The sequence below is a fragment of the Hipposideros armiger genome, unplaced genomic scaffold (assembly GCF_001890085.2).
Source record: "Hipposideros armiger isolate ML-2016 unplaced genomic scaffold, ASM189008v1 scaffold_233, whole genome shotgun sequence".
Taxonomy (NCBI): Eukaryota; Metazoa; Chordata; class Mammalia; order Chiroptera; family Hipposideridae; genus Hipposideros; species Hipposideros armiger.
In genome coordinates, this window is record NW_017731583.1 from 1,064,822 (window position 1) to 1,083,300 (window position 18,479).

At 35.8% G+C, this 18,479-nt stretch overlaps 1 protein-coding gene across 1 annotated transcript in view; it reads right to left on the bottom strand.

The window, feature by feature from the left end:
* The window catches only part of LTN1 (listerin E3 ubiquitin protein ligase 1), a 52,710-nt gene that overhangs the window by 18,630 nt on the left and 15,601 nt on the right, over positions 1-18,479 (bottom strand). The window contains exons 7-18 of the mRNA XM_019654975.1: positions 16,585-16,758; positions 15,835-16,025; positions 14,945-15,080; positions 13,339-14,148; positions 12,933-12,974; positions 10,104-10,293; positions 9,394-9,633; positions 8,409-8,565; positions 7,487-7,631; positions 6,265-6,451; positions 4,633-4,792; positions 3,050-3,154 (exon numbers count right to left, since the gene is read on the bottom strand). Coding sequence (XP_019510520.1) covers positions 3,050-3,154; positions 4,633-4,792; positions 6,265-6,451; positions 7,487-7,631; positions 8,409-8,565; positions 9,394-9,633; positions 10,104-10,293; positions 12,933-12,974; positions 13,339-14,148; positions 14,945-15,080; positions 15,835-16,025; positions 16,585-16,758 — 2,537 coding nt within the window. The remainder of the gene's footprint in view (positions 1-3,049; positions 3,155-4,632; positions 4,793-6,264; positions 6,452-7,486; positions 7,632-8,408; positions 8,566-9,393; positions 9,634-10,103; positions 10,294-12,932; positions 12,975-13,338; positions 14,149-14,944; positions 15,081-15,834; positions 16,026-16,584; positions 16,759-18,479) is intronic.

Sequence of the window (18,479 nt, forward strand, 5' to 3'; positions counted from 1 at the left end):
AGATCACACTAAACATATTGCTTTATATTTGAATACAATGTAGGTAAGTTGTGTTATCTGTCACTTACATACTTGGTAGATTTTTCTATATCAGAACATATAGGTACAAATTATTCTATTTTAAAGCTACATAATACATCAGAAACAAAAATATTCCATACAATGGATGTATCATACTTTAACTATTTCCCTATTAGCGGACATTTAGGTTTATTCCCCAAATTTCTGCCCGTATGAATAATGATGCAATAAATGTTCTAGAGCAGATATTATTCAGCATATGTGCAAATATCCCTATGGGCTAGATTCCTAGAAGTAGAATTACAAGATCAGAGGATTTGAAGTATTGTAGTTTGGTCATTTCAAATTGTTTCCAAAAAAGCATAATCAATTTACACTTTCACGAGAAATGTATACGTGACATTTTGTTACACATGTAATGAATCTTTTAAATTACTGGCAATATAGTAGATAAAATATGCTTCTTTTAATTTGTACTTCTGTCATTATTAATAAGGTAAACTAATATTTCACATTTTATAAATGATTACCTTTTGACTATTTTATTTGTGAATTACCTGTTCAAGTCTTTGGCACCTTTTTCAATTTGCATTGTTTTACTGATTAACAGAAGCTATTTATATATTATGGATATTAACTGTTAATTTGCAAATGTTTTCAACCTATATTGTCACTTGTCCTTTAACCTTTGTTTATATTTTTGTCATACAGAAGCTTTCTTTTTTAAAAAATCTGTAGTAAAATACATAAAATTCATATTAACTATTTTTAAGTGTACAGTTCAGTAGTGTTACATATATTCACATTGTTGTGCAACCAAACTTCAGAACTTTGTTTCACAAAACTGAAACTCTACCCCAAGCCCCTGGCAACGACCCTTCTACTTTTTGTCTCTATGAATATGACTATGCTAGGTACCTCAAATAAGTGGAATCATATAGTATTTGTCTCTTTGTGACAGGTTTATTTCACTTAGCATATTATAATGTCCAACAAGATTCATCTTGTAGCATATAAAAAGAATTTCCTTCCTTTTTAAGGCAGAATAATATTCTACTGTATGTATATACCGAATTTTTGTTTGCCCATTCATCTGTTGATGAATTCTTAGGTTACTAGTTTTCATTTTTACAAAATCAAATAGCTATCATTTTTTTTACGGATTTTGGGTTTGTGCTTTGCTTAAGATCTTCCTAATGCCCAGATTATCCAGTCTATTTTCCTCTGATACTTTTATAGATGTCCTTTATATTAGCTTTCATCTGGACTTTACTTTTAAGTATAATGTAAGGGAGGAGTCTTACTATGTTTTTCAAACACATATCCACTTTTCCCAACATCATTATTATTCTCCTCACTGACTTGAAAGGCCACCTGTATCCAAACTAAATTCCCATATGTATGTGGATTGGTTTCTGGACACTGTATTCTGATTCACTGATTTGTCTGTTCACCAATTCATACAGCTTAATTACTTACTTAGTAGGGCAAGTCCTTTTCACTTCTATCAGAAATTTCCTAGCTATTCTTGAGCATGTTTCCTTCAACACATACTGTATTTAGAAGTTTATCAAGTTTTTCAAAAAAATGTTGCTGAGAAATTTTGATTGAGATTGTATTGAAATTGCAGGTTGATAGGACCATTTTTATGATTTATCGTCCCACCTTCTTTTGTTTACTAGTTTACTAGTTTTATAATTGTAATGTTTTGTTAAATTTATTTGTAGGTATTTATATTTGCTAGCAGTGTGAATGGAATCTTTTTTCCTGTGCCATTTTTGATTATTACTGGTGAATTAGAAAGTTATTGATTTTTGTATGTTAATTATATATATATATATCTCAGTAATAATTAGTTCAAATAGTTTTTTAGTTAATTCCCTATTATTTTTATAATCAGAAAAAATTAAAATTTTTGATTATGCTGACTAAAGCAGCCAATATCAAAAGATCACATACTGTATGATTCCATGTACATAACATTCCTATGTGATGTAATTAGAGAAAGGGAGAACAGATTATTTGTTGCCAGAGATGAGGACATAGGACAAAGGGAGGCAACTGTGGCTATAAAAGGGCATCACAAGAGATCCTTATGATTAAAACTGTCCTGTATCTTAAACTTTGGTGGTGGCCACACATGTGAGCTACCCAGAACACACAAACAGATGAGTGCACGTAAACCTGGTCAATAAATCATATTAACTTTACTGGTTGTGAAATTCTATTCAAGTTATACAAAGTGAGACCGACGGGGAAAACTGAATAAAAGGTATATGGAACTTCTCTGTATTGTTTCTTACAATTGTATGTGGGTCTATAATTATCTCAAAATAACAAATCTATATTTATCTCAAAATAATGTTTTATATATTTTTAAATAAGATTTTAAAAAATTAAAATTTAGTTGATAATTTTCCTGTACCAGAAGCTAGACGTATCATTCCAGAATTCCTCTTGGTAAATCAGTCAATTCAAAATGCCTCTTGGTACATTTCAGCTAAGTGTTTAATCTGAATGCTCAGCTTCTTTAGTCTGATCGACTCTAGGAGATCTCTAGTATGTCCAGCTACAATTTATTTCTTTGTCTTAAGAACACATTCACTGCATTTGTAGACTATATTTCAGTAGGCTGATCCTTATTTAAGAGGAATAAGTAACTACCCTTATCACTTCCATATAGCAAATAAAGTGATGGAAGAAGATATTAGGGAGGGAAAAAAGAAAGATTTCTACCAGAAAGATTTTTGGGGAAAAGAGAACAAGTTCATAAAATGATAATTGTTTAAAACAAGTATAAAAGTCCACAACAAAATGTTATAAAGTTAAAAATTCTTATTACAAAAAGGTGTGTCCTGAACCTAAAACAACTGAAATTGTTTTAAAGTCTTTAATTCTCATTTCCTTTAATTTCTTCATCTCCTATACATTGTTTTCTTGATTCATTAGAGATTGTTCATTAGTTGAAGATTGCCACGGTGACCAATCAAAATAAATTATAAAATAAAAACAATTTAAATAAAAATACCCTTCTTTTCTCCTATAATGCCGTTTTACTTCATCAGATGAAACGCTTCGGGAAAGGATCAATTTGGGAATAATGAGAGCCCATAGAGTGCCATGTTCCCTGGATCTAAAAAAGGGAAAAAAAAATCCATTTTGAAAATGTACACTTAAGATTGTTAAACACTGTTTAGCTGGATTCCTGTTTCAGAATTAAACAAATCATCTGTGAGGATATCAATTCACACAGGACTTCTGTAACAAACTGCCATTCCTGACAGGCCGAGGAGCCTCAGTTTCGACTGGACTTCACCCTGGTACTGAACTCTCACCCCAAGGCAATCCCAACGCCCCTCAGGTCCCAACAGGGGAGAAGACTTCAAGATGAGGCTTGAAGTTGCCAGAGGCTGCAACCGGGAAAGGTTACACTCCCGAGGACTCCTGGGCTGACTGAAGTGAAGGAATAAGGAGGTAGTAATGCCCACCGAGGAAGGCTCTACGTGTAAGCATGCGGAGCGGGGCTGGGGAGGACCTGCTGCTCCGCCGAGGCCTCAGACACCGGAAAGCCAACTCCAAATACCACAGGCAAGTGAAAAGCTCTTCAAGAGAAAGCCACTCAACAGAGCGACGTCAACAAGCTAAATATCTAACTGCTATAACCGCTACAACGACTTGTTTTCATACCCACTTCCTCATCTAGGGGAGAGGGTTTGTAGTTGTATAATAATATTAAGACACACCTGTAACAACATGCAAGATAAAAGATTGAATTTGAGAGCAGCGGGAGGATGGGTCACAGATGACAAGTTAAAAAAACTCCACAGGCTTCTATTTCTTTCATCATCTGTCCCTTGAACATGTTTTGGATTTAATAACACAGGCAAAGTCCAAATAGCTCTCCAGCAAAGTATATCAAGTACTTAGTATCCACAAAGTGTTTATCATTAAGACTTGGGGTTAATTTAGATCAACCCTCTGATTGAAAAATTAGCATGAAGAGGGCTTACATTTTACAGAAACAAAATCATAAACTAGTAAAACAGTCATTAAAAAATTGGAAATTGAGGAGCCGGCCAAGTGGCTCAGTTGGTTAAGAGCTTGAGCTCTGAGCAACAGGGTCAGCGGTTCGATTCCCACATGAACCAGTGAGCTGCGCCCAAGCTGAGCTGCTAACAGGTGGCAGGATGGCTCAGCTGGTGAGAGCACGTGCTCCTAACAACAAGGTTGCCTGTTCAATGGTGGGCTACGCCCACCCGCAACTAAGACTGAACTCAGCACCTTGAGCTGAGCTGCCACCCGGATGGCTCAGTGGATGGAGCATGCGTTCTTCACAAGGCTGCTGGTTCAACTCCCGCATGGGATGGTGGGCTACGCCCACCTGCAACTAAGATTGAACACAGCACCTTGAGCTGAGTGGCCATGAACTGCCAACTGGTGGCTGGAGGGGAACTGGTCTTGGGGCTGAGCTTGCTGCGCCCTCCACAACTAAGACTAAAGGACAACTACTTGGCTGTTCCCCTTCCCTAATTTTCCAGCACTGTTCCCCTTCCCCAATAAAATCTTAAAAAAATAAAATAAAATAAACTGGAAATTGAGAGGGGTTTTTACCTGTTAAACAGCAGCTGCAAAAGGCCAGAAGTATTACTAAGTCCACATAAGTTATCATATGTAATATTCATCTTTTGAAGCATGTCACAAAATCCAGTTAGAAAACTAGGTGGATTGTCTAATTCTTCACACCACTGCAGTGAATAGAGCAGTTCCGCAACTAATAGAACGGACGACACATTATCAAATGTACTTTGTGAACAAGACCTTTCTATCATTTTCACCTCTCTGCCCCATTTTCTAACACTGCAATGTTCACTAATCTCAAAATATCTATGAACTGATTTTCAAATCTGCTTTGAGATATTCAGGATAATGAAAACCGAGAACATTTGTTGGATACAAAATACCACTCTTCTCCCATGTCTTACTTGGTCCCTTTCCTGATTAGTTAAGAATGTGACAGGGACCTTAATTACCAGATAGTGGAAGAATCTTCCTATTATTTCTGAGACAAGTGGTAAGAAGTTGCATTCAAGATAAACAACTAAGGGATCCGAGACCTGAACTGAGAAGTGCAAGTCAATGTGATAAGAAATGGGAGACAGCATGATGCAGTAAAGGGCATGGGCCTCCCTCACAGACTGGTCCGTCTTCAAATGGCTGTACACATAGTCCACCTCATGCAACTATTATGAGAATTAAATGACCAAGTATCTACCACAAAACCTATCATGTCGTAGGTGTTAAGTATATAAAAAGTCACTACTCTCTTTTAAGAAGCCATGTATGGTATTAACTTTGGGGTCCAAAGACTTGAGACCTAGTTTTAAAATTTAACCCTATCTCTTACAAGCTATGTAATTCTAATCAAGATAAGAAAAACAATAATATCTAACTGATAGGATTGATGAGATTAAATACATAACATTGTCAGTTTGTAATTAGCAATATAATTAACAAAAATATTACTTTAATTTCCAGTTTTGTTTCTGGACAGATAACCTCCGTGAGCAAAGCAAACTGTAGGCTCACGTCCTTGTGCTCAGGTGCCTGTGCCGCTAGCTGATCGACAGAGGTGTCCCAGCTTTCTCCCCCAGGACACACAGTTCCCTCTGCCAGTGACTGTGTTACAGCTGACAGCTTACAAACAAGACTGATGCAGAATTGTGCAAATCCTCTACTTTTCATACCATCATGTACAGGTCATACTGCTGCCGACAATTCTATACCATTTCCTAAACCCTCCTAGGTTTCAACATTTGAATCTCCACTTGCCCAGAAAAAATTATAGCCCAATCAATACAAAGGGATAGTAGTTCAAAAACTAAAAGTTCAGAATCCTTGAGAAAACACCCGATTCCCTGGACCATTTTCTTTGGGGTTGTGTGCCACAGGATCCGCTTATACTGATGTCATGCCAGCTTGAGTAACTGATCTATATACCAAACTCTGCTCTGCAGCTAACAAGACTGAATCAAGATTTTAGTATGTTTCCATTCAATACGCAACTTAACATTCATTACTTAAGTAACCTCAAGTTTCTCATCACTAAGATAGTTACAGAAGCTGCAGATTCCTGATTGTTTAACAATTTAAATTGCAATATAATCAAAATTATTTCAAACATATTTATTATAATTATTTCAAAATTTTTATTTATGTGATATCTGATTGCTCACATATACTTACTTATTTTCTCAAGCTCATTGTTTTCTAGGACAATTTCCTTTTTCAGTGCAACTAGTATCACTTTGCTTAATAATGCTGACGTACACAGATGGCTGGGAGGTTTCTTTGCATCTTCTTGTTTGAAATCTGTTTTGAAACACTCATAATTCAAACTCAGCCTCCCATCTAAAAGAGGTCTATGCAGCCACTGGGAAAGGACAAATTACATACAAATCATTAGATATTCTATTTGCTAACTATACAATTAAGACAGGGAACAAAAATAAAGTTATTAGAACACCTTCAAAATGTTATTAAATAACTTCAAAACTGAATTTATTATTAGTTTTATTAGCAAAACCAATGAAGCCTAGAAGTTTGGTTTCTTCTAAAGAAAATTATTGACATGTTTATTTCTTTAAGACAGTTCTAAGGACAAAACTAGGTCTTATTCACCTTGTACCATGGCTACTGCCAGTGTCAAACGGAGTCTTGCAAATAGCACACATACAATATATGAGCATTCAGAGGCATACACACAAAGCAAGATACTCATTTCATTTACTCCCCTCCCCCCAGAATAAAACAAAAGTCAGTCATTTCATTTATTTATTTTTCTTCACCAGTAATAAATAAAAATACTTAATCTTGGGCCGGCTGAGTAGCTCAGTTGGTTAAGAGTTAGTTAGCTTAAGAGCGCAAACTCTGAGTAACAGGGCCGCCGGTTCAATTCCCACATGGGCCAGTGACACTGCGCCCAAACTGAGCTGCCGCTGAGCTGCCAACAAGTGGCAGGATGGCTCAGCTGGTGAGAGCATGTGCTCCTAACAACAAGGTTGCCTGTTCAATGGTGGGCTACGCCCACCCACAACTAAGACTGAACTCGGCACCTTGAGCTGAGCTGCCACCCAGACGGCTCAGTGGATGGAGCATGCGTTCTTCACAAGGCTGCTGGTTCGACTCCTGCATGGGATGGTGGCTCCGCCCAACCGCAACTAAGACTGAACACAGCACCTTGAGCTCAGAGGCCACGAGCTGCTGCCGGGCAGGCAGACGGCACCTGGCGCCCTCCACAACAAAGACTTAAGAACAACAACTTGGCTGGTCCCCCTCCCCAATTCCCCAACACTGTTCCCCTCCCCCAATTCCCCAATTTAAAAAATAAATACATAAATAAAAATATTTAGCTTGCATGGAATCCAAACTTCAGAATGAGATATGCACTCTCCAATTTCAAACATACCTGCATTGGAAGAGACTGTCTCATCTTTTCCCATTCACTGTTGTTCGGCATTACACTTCCTACATAAACTCCCAGCAGGGAAGTATCTTCACTTTCTAGAAGTTTATTTAGCAAATCGTCAACAGCAGACAAGAGGCCTTGCAGACTGAAAATAATGCAAAGAACTTAACTGTTTTAGTTGTGCTGTGACTGATTTGAACACCCCGGTACACATGAAACACCCTGAGGCAGAAAACAGCTCACCTGCACAAAAAGACAAATAGAAATAAAGGTAAGCCACCCCTCTCAACGCACGCGCACACACACACACAGTCAAGCTGGGGGATAACCCAACATTTATGATTTGAAATCAAGTGCTGCTTCTACCTCAGAATAAAGGGGACCTGACCTACTTTAGATCAGAGAATTCTGAAATGCAGCTCCCTTATTCCATGAACAGAGCATGATGATCAGAGAAAGATCTGATTCAACCCCAGTAGCCTCTGGATGCATTCTCCTAGTTTTCACTTTTACATATGGATTTACGTATGAGATGTAAAATATATTTCTAACTCAACACCTTAAAGCAGTGGCTGTCAGACCCCCCAAAAAATAAACAACAAAGAACAATCACCAGTGTGCTGGCCAGGAGAGGTATGGTCACATCCATACCAGCCTACGACACAGAAGAGCACCACCGGCATCACATCACTGACCATAAATTAGAGGACTTAAGCAGATACTGTTCAATTAAGTAAGTTTAAACGGATGATGATTAAAACAAATCCTTTTGGAAAGATCTGGATCTTCTCTAAAGAATCCTACACATTTTTTACATAACAAGTCATTTTTTTGTAGGCAATTACACTAATTATGGAATCTTATTTAAGGACAGGGATTAAGTATTAGGAAATACTGTGCAACTGAGCACAAAAATAGTTACCTTTTGATGTCCAAAGATGAGGACTGAACTTGGTTCTTCAGCCACAGAGCAGACAAATGTAGGAAGGCACTCTGTTTATTTGTTGTACTATCAGTTTGATGGACCAATAAATTCACACCAGAGAGCCAAGTGTTTTTCAGTTTACTAATAAGAAAGTCTAAAATCAAGATGTCAACAGTAATTTGTAATCCCACTGAAGTAACTATAATCAGTACAAAAGAACTCACTGCAGGTCTCAGATTTTTAAGGTATCATTTAAAAAAGAAAACAAAAATTACTATTCAATTGTCAAAATAACTATGTCATAAATATGCAACAATACAACCTAGCTCATGTCATATAAATATAAAAATGGTAAGGTTTTTAAAGTTAGCTTTGTTCTGCTTTGAATTTATTTACAAGAGACTTGTCCTTTCGGAGACGTGAAAAAATAGTATACCTTTTCCAAACAGAGAAGTTAGTATTAAAGAAAGGGTTGGGAGGAATGCTCTCTATCAATAGTATTTTGTTATATTCCTTTCATAAATAAGTCTGATTTAACAAACACACAAGGAGAGAATCTAGTCCTTAAAAAGGCAATCTCAATTTAATTTTGATATACATCAAGACTGAATGTTTTCAACTATAAGGAAAGGAAAGAGATATTAATGTCTTCCTTTATGAATGCAGAACTGAGGCAGTAAGAAATTAAGCAACTTGCCAGAGCTAACTGAGGAAAGGGGCTAAGGTTCTATTCGAACTCATTTATCATGGCCCTTTCGAAAACTGTTTCCTTGCTATCAAGTAAGAACTTTATAGACATAATATCTATGTACATCTTTAACTTGGTTTCTAAAGCCGAAAGTGTTTAAGATTTGTAGTCCTTTACTCAAAATGGTTTCCAGTTTCAAACACATTATGATTCAATTAACAAAGCCTGGACACTTACACTCCAAAGCTCAGAGCCGGCGATTCCCAACAAAACTTTTGAGCAGTAGGCTCTTACCTGGCAAGTGTGTTTTTTCTTTGCTCTGAGCACATAACTGAAAGAGAGTTAATAATAAATCTTCAGATGACGGCAACAGCAAGCATCCTTTGGCTGAGCTGAAATAGTTATAGGCCACATCACAGATAAAAGACACTGAAGAGTCACTATTTTCAGCTTCTGACAATTTGGTTGCTTTGGATAAAGTTTCATGAAGTTTGACAATAATTCTTTCGACATATACTTCTCCAATCAAGTAATCTAGAGAAAAAACATTATAGACAGACAAAAAATAAAAAATACTAACAGTATAATTTTGAATTTTGTGTTAACTACCACTGGAGTTTTTCCATGTGTTTTTTTAAAAAAGTGTTTATTAGACAAAAGAAAGTCATATCAACCAATCGATCTGTTCTCACCAATAAAAACCTTCTCATAAAAGAAAAAAGCAGTTTTAAATTAAATTTTAAAAGCAATGCTCTACAAAATTAGGGTGAACAGCTTTGCCAAATTCAAAACCCTTTAGAATATAAAACTAAAAAAGTTAAATGTCTTCCAACTCATGCTACAAAGATAAATAAACATTTAGGGTGCTTACAAAATTAATGAATATTTGAATGAATTATGTCTCATATTCTCAACAAATACTAGCAAACTTCGCAGCATGAAATGCCCCCCTGAAATGAAAGGATTCTTCCCTACTGAAAAACAATAGCCTTATTTTTGCCTACCATTTTCAACATGTTTGGATAATACCAAGCTTAGAAGAGTCCATCCTTCTGAGAAGTGAGATTCAGGGGACACTGTAGATTCCAAGTCCTTATTGCAAAGACAGTTGGCCAAGGTTACCAATTTCTCTCCAAGGACTTCGCCTTTTAGCCAAGGAATTACTAAAGCACGTTTATCTGAACTAGAACATGCCTAAAACCATAAAATTAAAGCAAAGGTTAGAAGCAAGACCAGAAAGTGTATCTGCCTACAATATTACCTGTACCATACCACCTTCCTGCATGATAAGGCCCCAACGCTGTCCCCCTCTCCTTACCCTCAAGTTTTAAGGCGGGGTATATGCCCTGTTCCCCACTAAGCCTTGCTTATGCACACTTCCATGCTTTGCTCATGCTATCTCCCAAGCCATAACTATTCCCCCTCTTCTTCACTTATTAAAATCTCAGTCTTTGAGAATCAGTACAAATCCCACCTGCTTTACTGAGTCTCCCCATCCTCTCCAGCCCATACTCATCGCTGATTTTCTCTGAATTCCTAAAGCACTTACTGGATTGTTATTATTTATAATATTTCATCTGTATATGTCTTGTTTCCAATGAGACTGCAAGTTCCTTGAGAGCAGAGACTGTCTTATACTTCTTTGATACCATCTATCAGCATTGCAGGTATGTTCAATGAATAATGAATGGCTGAACTTTGAGGACAGAGTTTTAAAATGCTCTATAGATATTAAATTTTTGTTCATTAATTTTGCTAAAATTAAAGAACAATTAATATTTAATGATGGTAAATTACTTCAATATGAACAATGGCACTTATTTCCACAAATTCTCTGAAATAGTTACTGAGCCAGATATCTGACAGCAACTGGTTTATTTTCATGGGTTGGGGAAGAAAAAGAAACTGTAAATCCACCCCCAAAAGCATGGTGATCCATGTCCCCCGAGCTTCTTTTGCTTTAAGGGCTGAGAAGAAAGGAATTTGCAACTTGGTTCATTTCAAAGCAATCTGGAAAAAAAAAATCCAAGCGTGGATTGGGTAGTGCCTGAAAAACTGTTTATCCTTTTATTTAAAAAATTGTAGGTAACCAGAGCTTTTATGTAGCCCAAGCTTTACCAGTATTCTGGCTTTATGACCTTGGACAAATTTCTTAACCAACCTGGGCCTTTTTCCTAATTTGACAAAGATTAACCTAGGTCCTTTTATGGATATAAAATTCAGGTTTGTTTTTTAAAGAAGGTGACTTCAAAGGGCCAGCTGAGTGGCTCAGTTGGTTAACACCTCGCTCAAGAGTGCGAGCTCTGAGCAACAGGGTGGCTGGTTCGGTTCCCAGCCTGAGCAGAGCTGCCACTGAGCTGCCAACAGGTGGCAGGATGGCTCAGCTAAAAAAATTAAAAAAGGTGACTTCAGGCTCTGCTCATAAAGTATGAAGTGGCATAAAAACAAGAAAAACTAGAGTTTCGATGGCTATAAAATTGGCTTTCCTAATATAGTTTACCAAACAAAGCCAATCTAGTTTATAGAATCCTACAGAATCCAGATAATCAACTTCTGAATAAAATGTCTCTCAGGTTAGCGAGATGTGAAGTTCAATTTCTCAGTGTTTTAACGTATCTACGAAAAGAATCTGACCAGCTTTAAGGAGATGGGAAGCGAGTCAGTCACCTAAGCATAGGAGGTAAACACTGGCTGTGAACTTCCAAACACTGCTCAGGAAGAGGACAGACTTCCAAACACAGGTATCTGAACTACAGGGACATTTCTCATCTGGAAATACATGTATCTGTCTTCTCTTATCACATTTTTAACCCCCCTCTCTCTGATTCTACACCTATCAAGCACCTTTCTGATAATTTGGCTTTTCATGCAGCCTGCCTATAGGAAGAGAAGGTGCTGGATACGCTAATGCAAATGATGTGCCTGATAAGTTAGATTTTTCATTGAAAAATAGTAAATTAATATTCTGTATTCATTTTTAAAAATAAACTACTAGGGGAAATGGGGAATTACTGTTTAATTGGTTCAGCGTTTCAGTTTTGCAAGATGTAAATTTCTGGAAACTGACTGCATAATAATGTGAATATACGTAACACTACTGATCTGTACACTTAGAAATGGTGAAAATGGTAAACTTTATGCTATGTGTTTTATATCGCAACTTTAAAAGATAGAAAAAAGAAACTTGTAAATTAAAGAGTTATCTGTGTAAAATTTTAAAATAATACAAAAATGCTAAAAACAGAAGAATTTTCGGTAGCTAGTCATAACATTTCTATGACTGAAAGTGTGGTTAGTATATCATTTATATCTTCATTAGGAAAGAATACTTAAACCATTTTTAAAATTTCCAAATTGTTTATGCTCCTTAATTTATTTTCATTATTCTTATCACTAATTTTCTTCTTTAGTCAAGTGGCCATCAGACAAAGGCTCGAAGATTTTAATTTGCCAATACAGTATTCCAGAGTAGGGAGATGTGTTCTTGACAAAGCTAAAACTACTCAATCCACTTCTACAGAAGGAAAAGTAGCTAACTAGGAGGAGAAACATGTAGCCTTAGGTTAAAAGACAGTAAAGTGTTTAACTCTCCCTTTGTTACCTGCTAGGGAAGAAACACTGGATTTTCCAGAGGCTATTCTTTCTTCCCCGATATTCCTAACCAGAAAAATCATGCTACAGAAAGGCAAACACTAAACGTCTTCCCAAGGGAAGTTTTAATAATGAGGAAGTTCCATAACATCCACACCCGACCACATACCAGTGTGTGAATATGACTGTGGTTTTAACTTTTCTAAACCCATAAACACCAAAAGAAAGAATCCCTAAGATACCTTTTCAATGACCTGAAGAATAGAATTCCATTTCAGATCCACCTGAAAGAGGAAAAAGAGTTAGAAACAATCTGCTAGAAGGAATAGGAAAACATTTTATAAGTAGATGAAGTAACCACGTAACCACTATAAAACCACTTTAGGTAGTCCAATTTTAAATCAAGTGTGGACTGAAAGAACTTACTCTTCAATCACCATGCTTTTGTCATCTTAATGTGTTTACTGAACACCTACCCAGAAGTCTCACACACTTCCCAGATTGCAATCAAGAAATATTGCTTGGCTTTAAATTGACATTCATAGTCAAGAAACAATCACAAAAAGCACCCCCATGCAGGTCTCTCTCATCCATAATTAGCGTACCAGTATAAACCATCATAGTTTAAAAGATGTACAATAGTAATACCTCAGTTAGGTTATCCAAGACATCTTTTCTCTCCTTATTATTGTCACAGCAACAGAGGGCACTGTACAAAATGTCCACCAAGAAACTAGCCTCCTTCCTCTGATCTTCATTTAGCCAACCTATTAGTTTCTGGTATAAAAACTGCACTGAGGGATTTTTTTGTATAAGTTTGGCTATTTTAAGAGGTTTGGATTTGATGATGCTTTGTTCTTCATCACTTAGTAGCACTTTAAATACTTGGGTTGAAGAGAAGGAGTTGAGCAGAATGGAAAGAAACCTTAGGTGTCGCTCTGACTTTTGGTCATTGACATAATTAATACTCATCTCTGCTAGTCTGCAGACTAAGTCTTCCAAAGGCTTTTTCCGCAGGGGAGGTATCAGGTCTGAACAACTGTGGGAGGCAGAAGGTTCAGCCATTAGTTCAGAGCCTTCACTGTTCTCTCCTTCTGAGGAGACACATTTTTCATCCTCTTTATTACTTTCAGGCATCTCATCAGCAAATCGAACCTTAACATTTTTTTTTTTATTTGATTTCAGTGAGCTCTTCGGCTTCTGAAGGACTTGTAATAGGCTAGATACACCCAAAACAGACTTAACATCAGCTTCTGGCTCATTGATTTTCTGGACACAGATCTCTGATAGTCTTTCCCAGAAATTCAGTAGCACTTTCTCCAAGTTGGGAGCTGTTTTATCATCTTTTTCCATATCTGCTTTGGTTTCCCAAGAACTTAAAGTTTCTGCTAAATGGTCAAATAGCTGCCCATCTTGCAATCTGGTGTCTTTGAGAACTGCATCAATAAAAGGAATCAACTGAAACGAAGGTAAAATACAAAAGTTCAGTTTTCAGGAGAAATAAGATTTTAAAAAGGTATTTGTAAAACATTATAAATTTTCATATTTAATAAATGAAAAACATGGATTTTTTCCCCAACTCTGAAAAAAGTTAACTTGAAAATCATTTTCATATCATACAAAGAGCTTAATGATTTCATTGTATTCCCCCTGAATTACTTCTTTTATGACTAAATTGACCAAGATTATTGGTCATTGACAAACAATATAGTTTTCTCTGCATCTTCTGAACTTATTCAGGTTTTTTTTTCCCCTTTTTTTCTAAGCCAATATGAAAGGTATATAGGACCCACAATTCAGAAACTCTTTTCTTAAATTACAAAGAGAAGTTAACTATCGTAGACATCAAATGGGATCTGGGCTTATATAATGTCATTAATTAATTTTCTACCATAGGAACCATATTCTAGAACCTACTCTCATTATTGGATCTAAAAGCCATGTACAACTGTTCAAAAAGGATACACACACTTGAGTATTTTAGAAGTACGTAATAAGATAATTATTACATGATTTAAAGTTAATATAAAAGATCACAAATAGCATCTTCTAAATTCTGTCTTGCATTTCAACTCTCTAAAACAATCAGGGATTATACATCTAAGAAAGACTAGTACACGGGCATTATGGTATTATACTAGGAACCATGAAAATCTTTAAAAGGAAGACTAATTAATTTAAATGGCGGCAAGCCGCAATGAGCTTGATTATAGTCAGTGTGGAAAGGCACTGATGACTTTTACATTATAAATACCTGATCATTGATGAGCATCTCTTCAATTTCTTCCTCACCTAAATTCTGTTGCATTATAAAACGCAAGCATTCAAAAAAAGCAGATACTACTGCTGAGCACTCTGAGAAGCTGGTTTTGATTCTTTCTGTTGATAGCCTAAGAAATAATAAATAACTGTGGCTTACTCTTTCATGAAAAAGAATATAAACAACTCAGAAAGACCAAAATAAAGAGATGGAAAAGACATCACACTAAAAGGATAAGATTAAAAATAAAATTCTTAAACTAAAAACTAAGAATAAACAACCAAAATACAGCCTGATTACAATATGAACTTGAAGAATTGAAATAAAAGCAGATTTTCAAAAATGTGTCAAAACAAAAGATAACAGATATTTATTTTCTATTCATGAACCAATTCACCTACAAATTTAAAAGAGAGGATTTAATCAAATAAAAAAGTGTGAAAAAATGCTTTGAAATCATTAAAAAAACTGGGTATCTTTTATTAAGGTCAACAAATACATTGAAATAATTTTTTTAAGTATGACTTTAAACATCTATTATATAAGTTTGTAGAAGTTTTAAAAACTTCACTGGTTCATTTTCTGCACTTGTGCTTATCAACATACAAAAAAAAGGCTCATATGAAAAATGGCCTATTGCCATCTAAGGACCTTTACCATATTTAACTCACTTTTCTGCTGTATACCAGGCACTGAAGCCTTGAAAGTACCCAAGGAAAAAAATTTCAGTTTAATTCTCTGAAAACTTTTAAGTGTTTAATAAACAGAAAAACAATGTGGGGATATTTAAATAAGAAAGACAATAATGTGTATGTCATTCTACTGATTTGTGAAAACAAGAAAAATCTCTTTTGCTTTTAAGATCAAGAATTTAAATTCCTTACCCTGTAACTAGAGAGGTGAGGAAATTTTTGAAGAAGTCCAACTTTGGAGCTGTGATGGACGGAGGGAGTTTACTGATAAACGGCAGCAGATAAGGATATATGACAGTAGCCAGACCCCGACCACCTTCACGAACCACAGCTGACAGCTTGGGAAACACACTTTTTTTTGCATTTACGTGATGCCAACAGTCCTAACCAAAGAAAATATTATAAAAATAATTAGAGATCATAAACATACTTTCCCCCAATTAAGAGAGAAGACATAAAGGCCTCGGAAATACAAATCATGTTAGTCAACCTAACAAGGCTAACATCTTGCACCATCATTGAAAACTAAAACTCTGAAATTATACAAAATTTATTACATATAGTAATCATGTATCCAACATGCTTCCAGGGTAATATTCATCAGAAATAATTATGTAGCTATAAATAGTTCTATAAAAGCTGCTTTCTAAAAGACTGCTGAATCGTAAATATAAGATTCAGATATGCTTACTTCAATGGGACACATAAGGTTTAAGGGATAACTGGCTAAACTAAAAGTAAAATGAAAACTCTATGCTGTGTTATAGTCAGTTTGAAATTTATACCAAGTTTTGGATTAAGTATTTTATTTATAAGAAAACATTTTTTCCAGTAAATTTTAGATATTATAATGCAATGGGCTCCTTCTCACACAACCTCTAAGGTTTCTAAAAGACAACTAACAAGTCTTCCCGGGTGTACTAACGCACTGCTCGCACATACCTCAATAGTTGTCAGTGTATAAAGCACAGCTTCCCAGAGAGCTGGGCACACAACGGGGTCACTGTCATCAATGCTAAGTAGAACAGATGAGCTCACTTTTGGCGCTTCATCTTTCATCAAACGCGGAATGCGCTGGCACAAAGAGGAAATTAATTCAAAATAGGCTGAGCGGATCTAAAGAAAAAATGAAAAGCTGAATTAAAGCCTAGTAAAATTACGATAAGCTTTAATTTATGGTAATGGCAGATAAGTTATTCATACTAATCCTCCCTTTAATAAACTAACAGGACTACAAAAATACTTTTTAAAATCTTCTTATGAGTATCAAATGGCTAAAAAGACATTAGGAATTAGCAAGCCAAACATGAAGGCAGAAAGAATTCAACTTTGTATTTCTTTGGCTGAAGCAAATACAAATCCTCTCTCGTGGCAGGACCCTTCATTCTGGGGCCCTAATTATTCCGATGAATATATTAATACTAGCCAAAACAAAGCTAAATACAGCCGAACAGGAAATAAGATACCGTGAGCCACCATTTGGCAGCAACCAAAGATAACACAGAAATCTGAGACTTTAAATCTTAGAATTATCGATTACAAACTCCATATCAACAATGCTTATTATATCTAACAAAAGTTTAAAGAAATTTGAAGGGAAAAGGATCCAAAAAAAAGCACAGCAGATCTGAAAAAGAAGGAAGCGTAATTCCTAACCTAAAAATAAGAGCTCAATTCATTGTTTAAAAGCAGATTAACTACAAACAGAAAAACTGGTGAACTGAAGATAGAGCAAAAAAATTATCCACCAAGTAGCATGAAAAGACAAAAAGATGAAATAACACCAAGTAGAGCATAAGAGACATAGACAAACAGAGTGAGAAGATTAACATATATGTAATCAGAATCCCAAAGGGAGAGAAAAGAGAGAATAAGGCAAAGGAAATATCTAAAGAGATAAAACTGAGCATTTTGTACAACCAATGAAATACAGATTCAAAAAGTCCAACAAATCCCAAGCAGGATACATAAAAATAAGGCTACACCAAAACAGATGGTGCAAGGATGCAAGTGCTGGAGAGAGAGGGAGACAGAGAAAGAGAGGGAGAGAGGGAGACAGACAGAAAGAGAAAGAGAAAGAGAGAGCGCGCGAGCGAGAGAGAGAGAGAGAGAGAGAGAGAGAGAGAGAGAGAGAGAGAGAGAGAGGGCGAGAGAGGGAGAGAGTGGGAGAGACAGGGAGAGAGAGAGAGGGAGAGAGACCTTAAAAGTAGCCAGAGGAAAAAAACAAACTACCTTCAAAAAAAGGACACTAAGACTGATGGCTGACTTTGACAGAAACAATGTGAATCAGAATACAGTGGAATAATATCTTCAACACAAAAATAACTGCCAATGTTTAAACCTGTACCTAGTAAAAGTAGTTTTCATGAATGAGAGTCAAATAAAAACACCTTCTGATAGAGAAAAAAGTCTTTATCACCAACAAACCAGCATAAACAGAAATCCAATGGATGCACTCTATACAGAAGGTAAATGATCCCAGATGGAAGGTAAGAGATGATGAAAGGAATAAAGTGCATACAAAGCAACAAATATGTAGGTAATTGTAAATGAAGGTTAAGAGTATAACAATGTTAAAATTAAAAAAAAGTATAACAATGTCTCTGGGACTAAAATGAATAGACAATACATATATTTAACCCCACAAAACATTTTAATCCTTCAAATTCTATATAAAATATTACCAAATAAAAGGCAGTGGAATATTTAAAAAGATAAACATACAGTAGGACTAAGTGTATCTCTTAAATGCTAGGCTAGAAAATCATGATTATATAAAACAACAAAAAAAGCAACTTAGAACATTTTAGCATTCACTTACAATAGAAATACTCAGC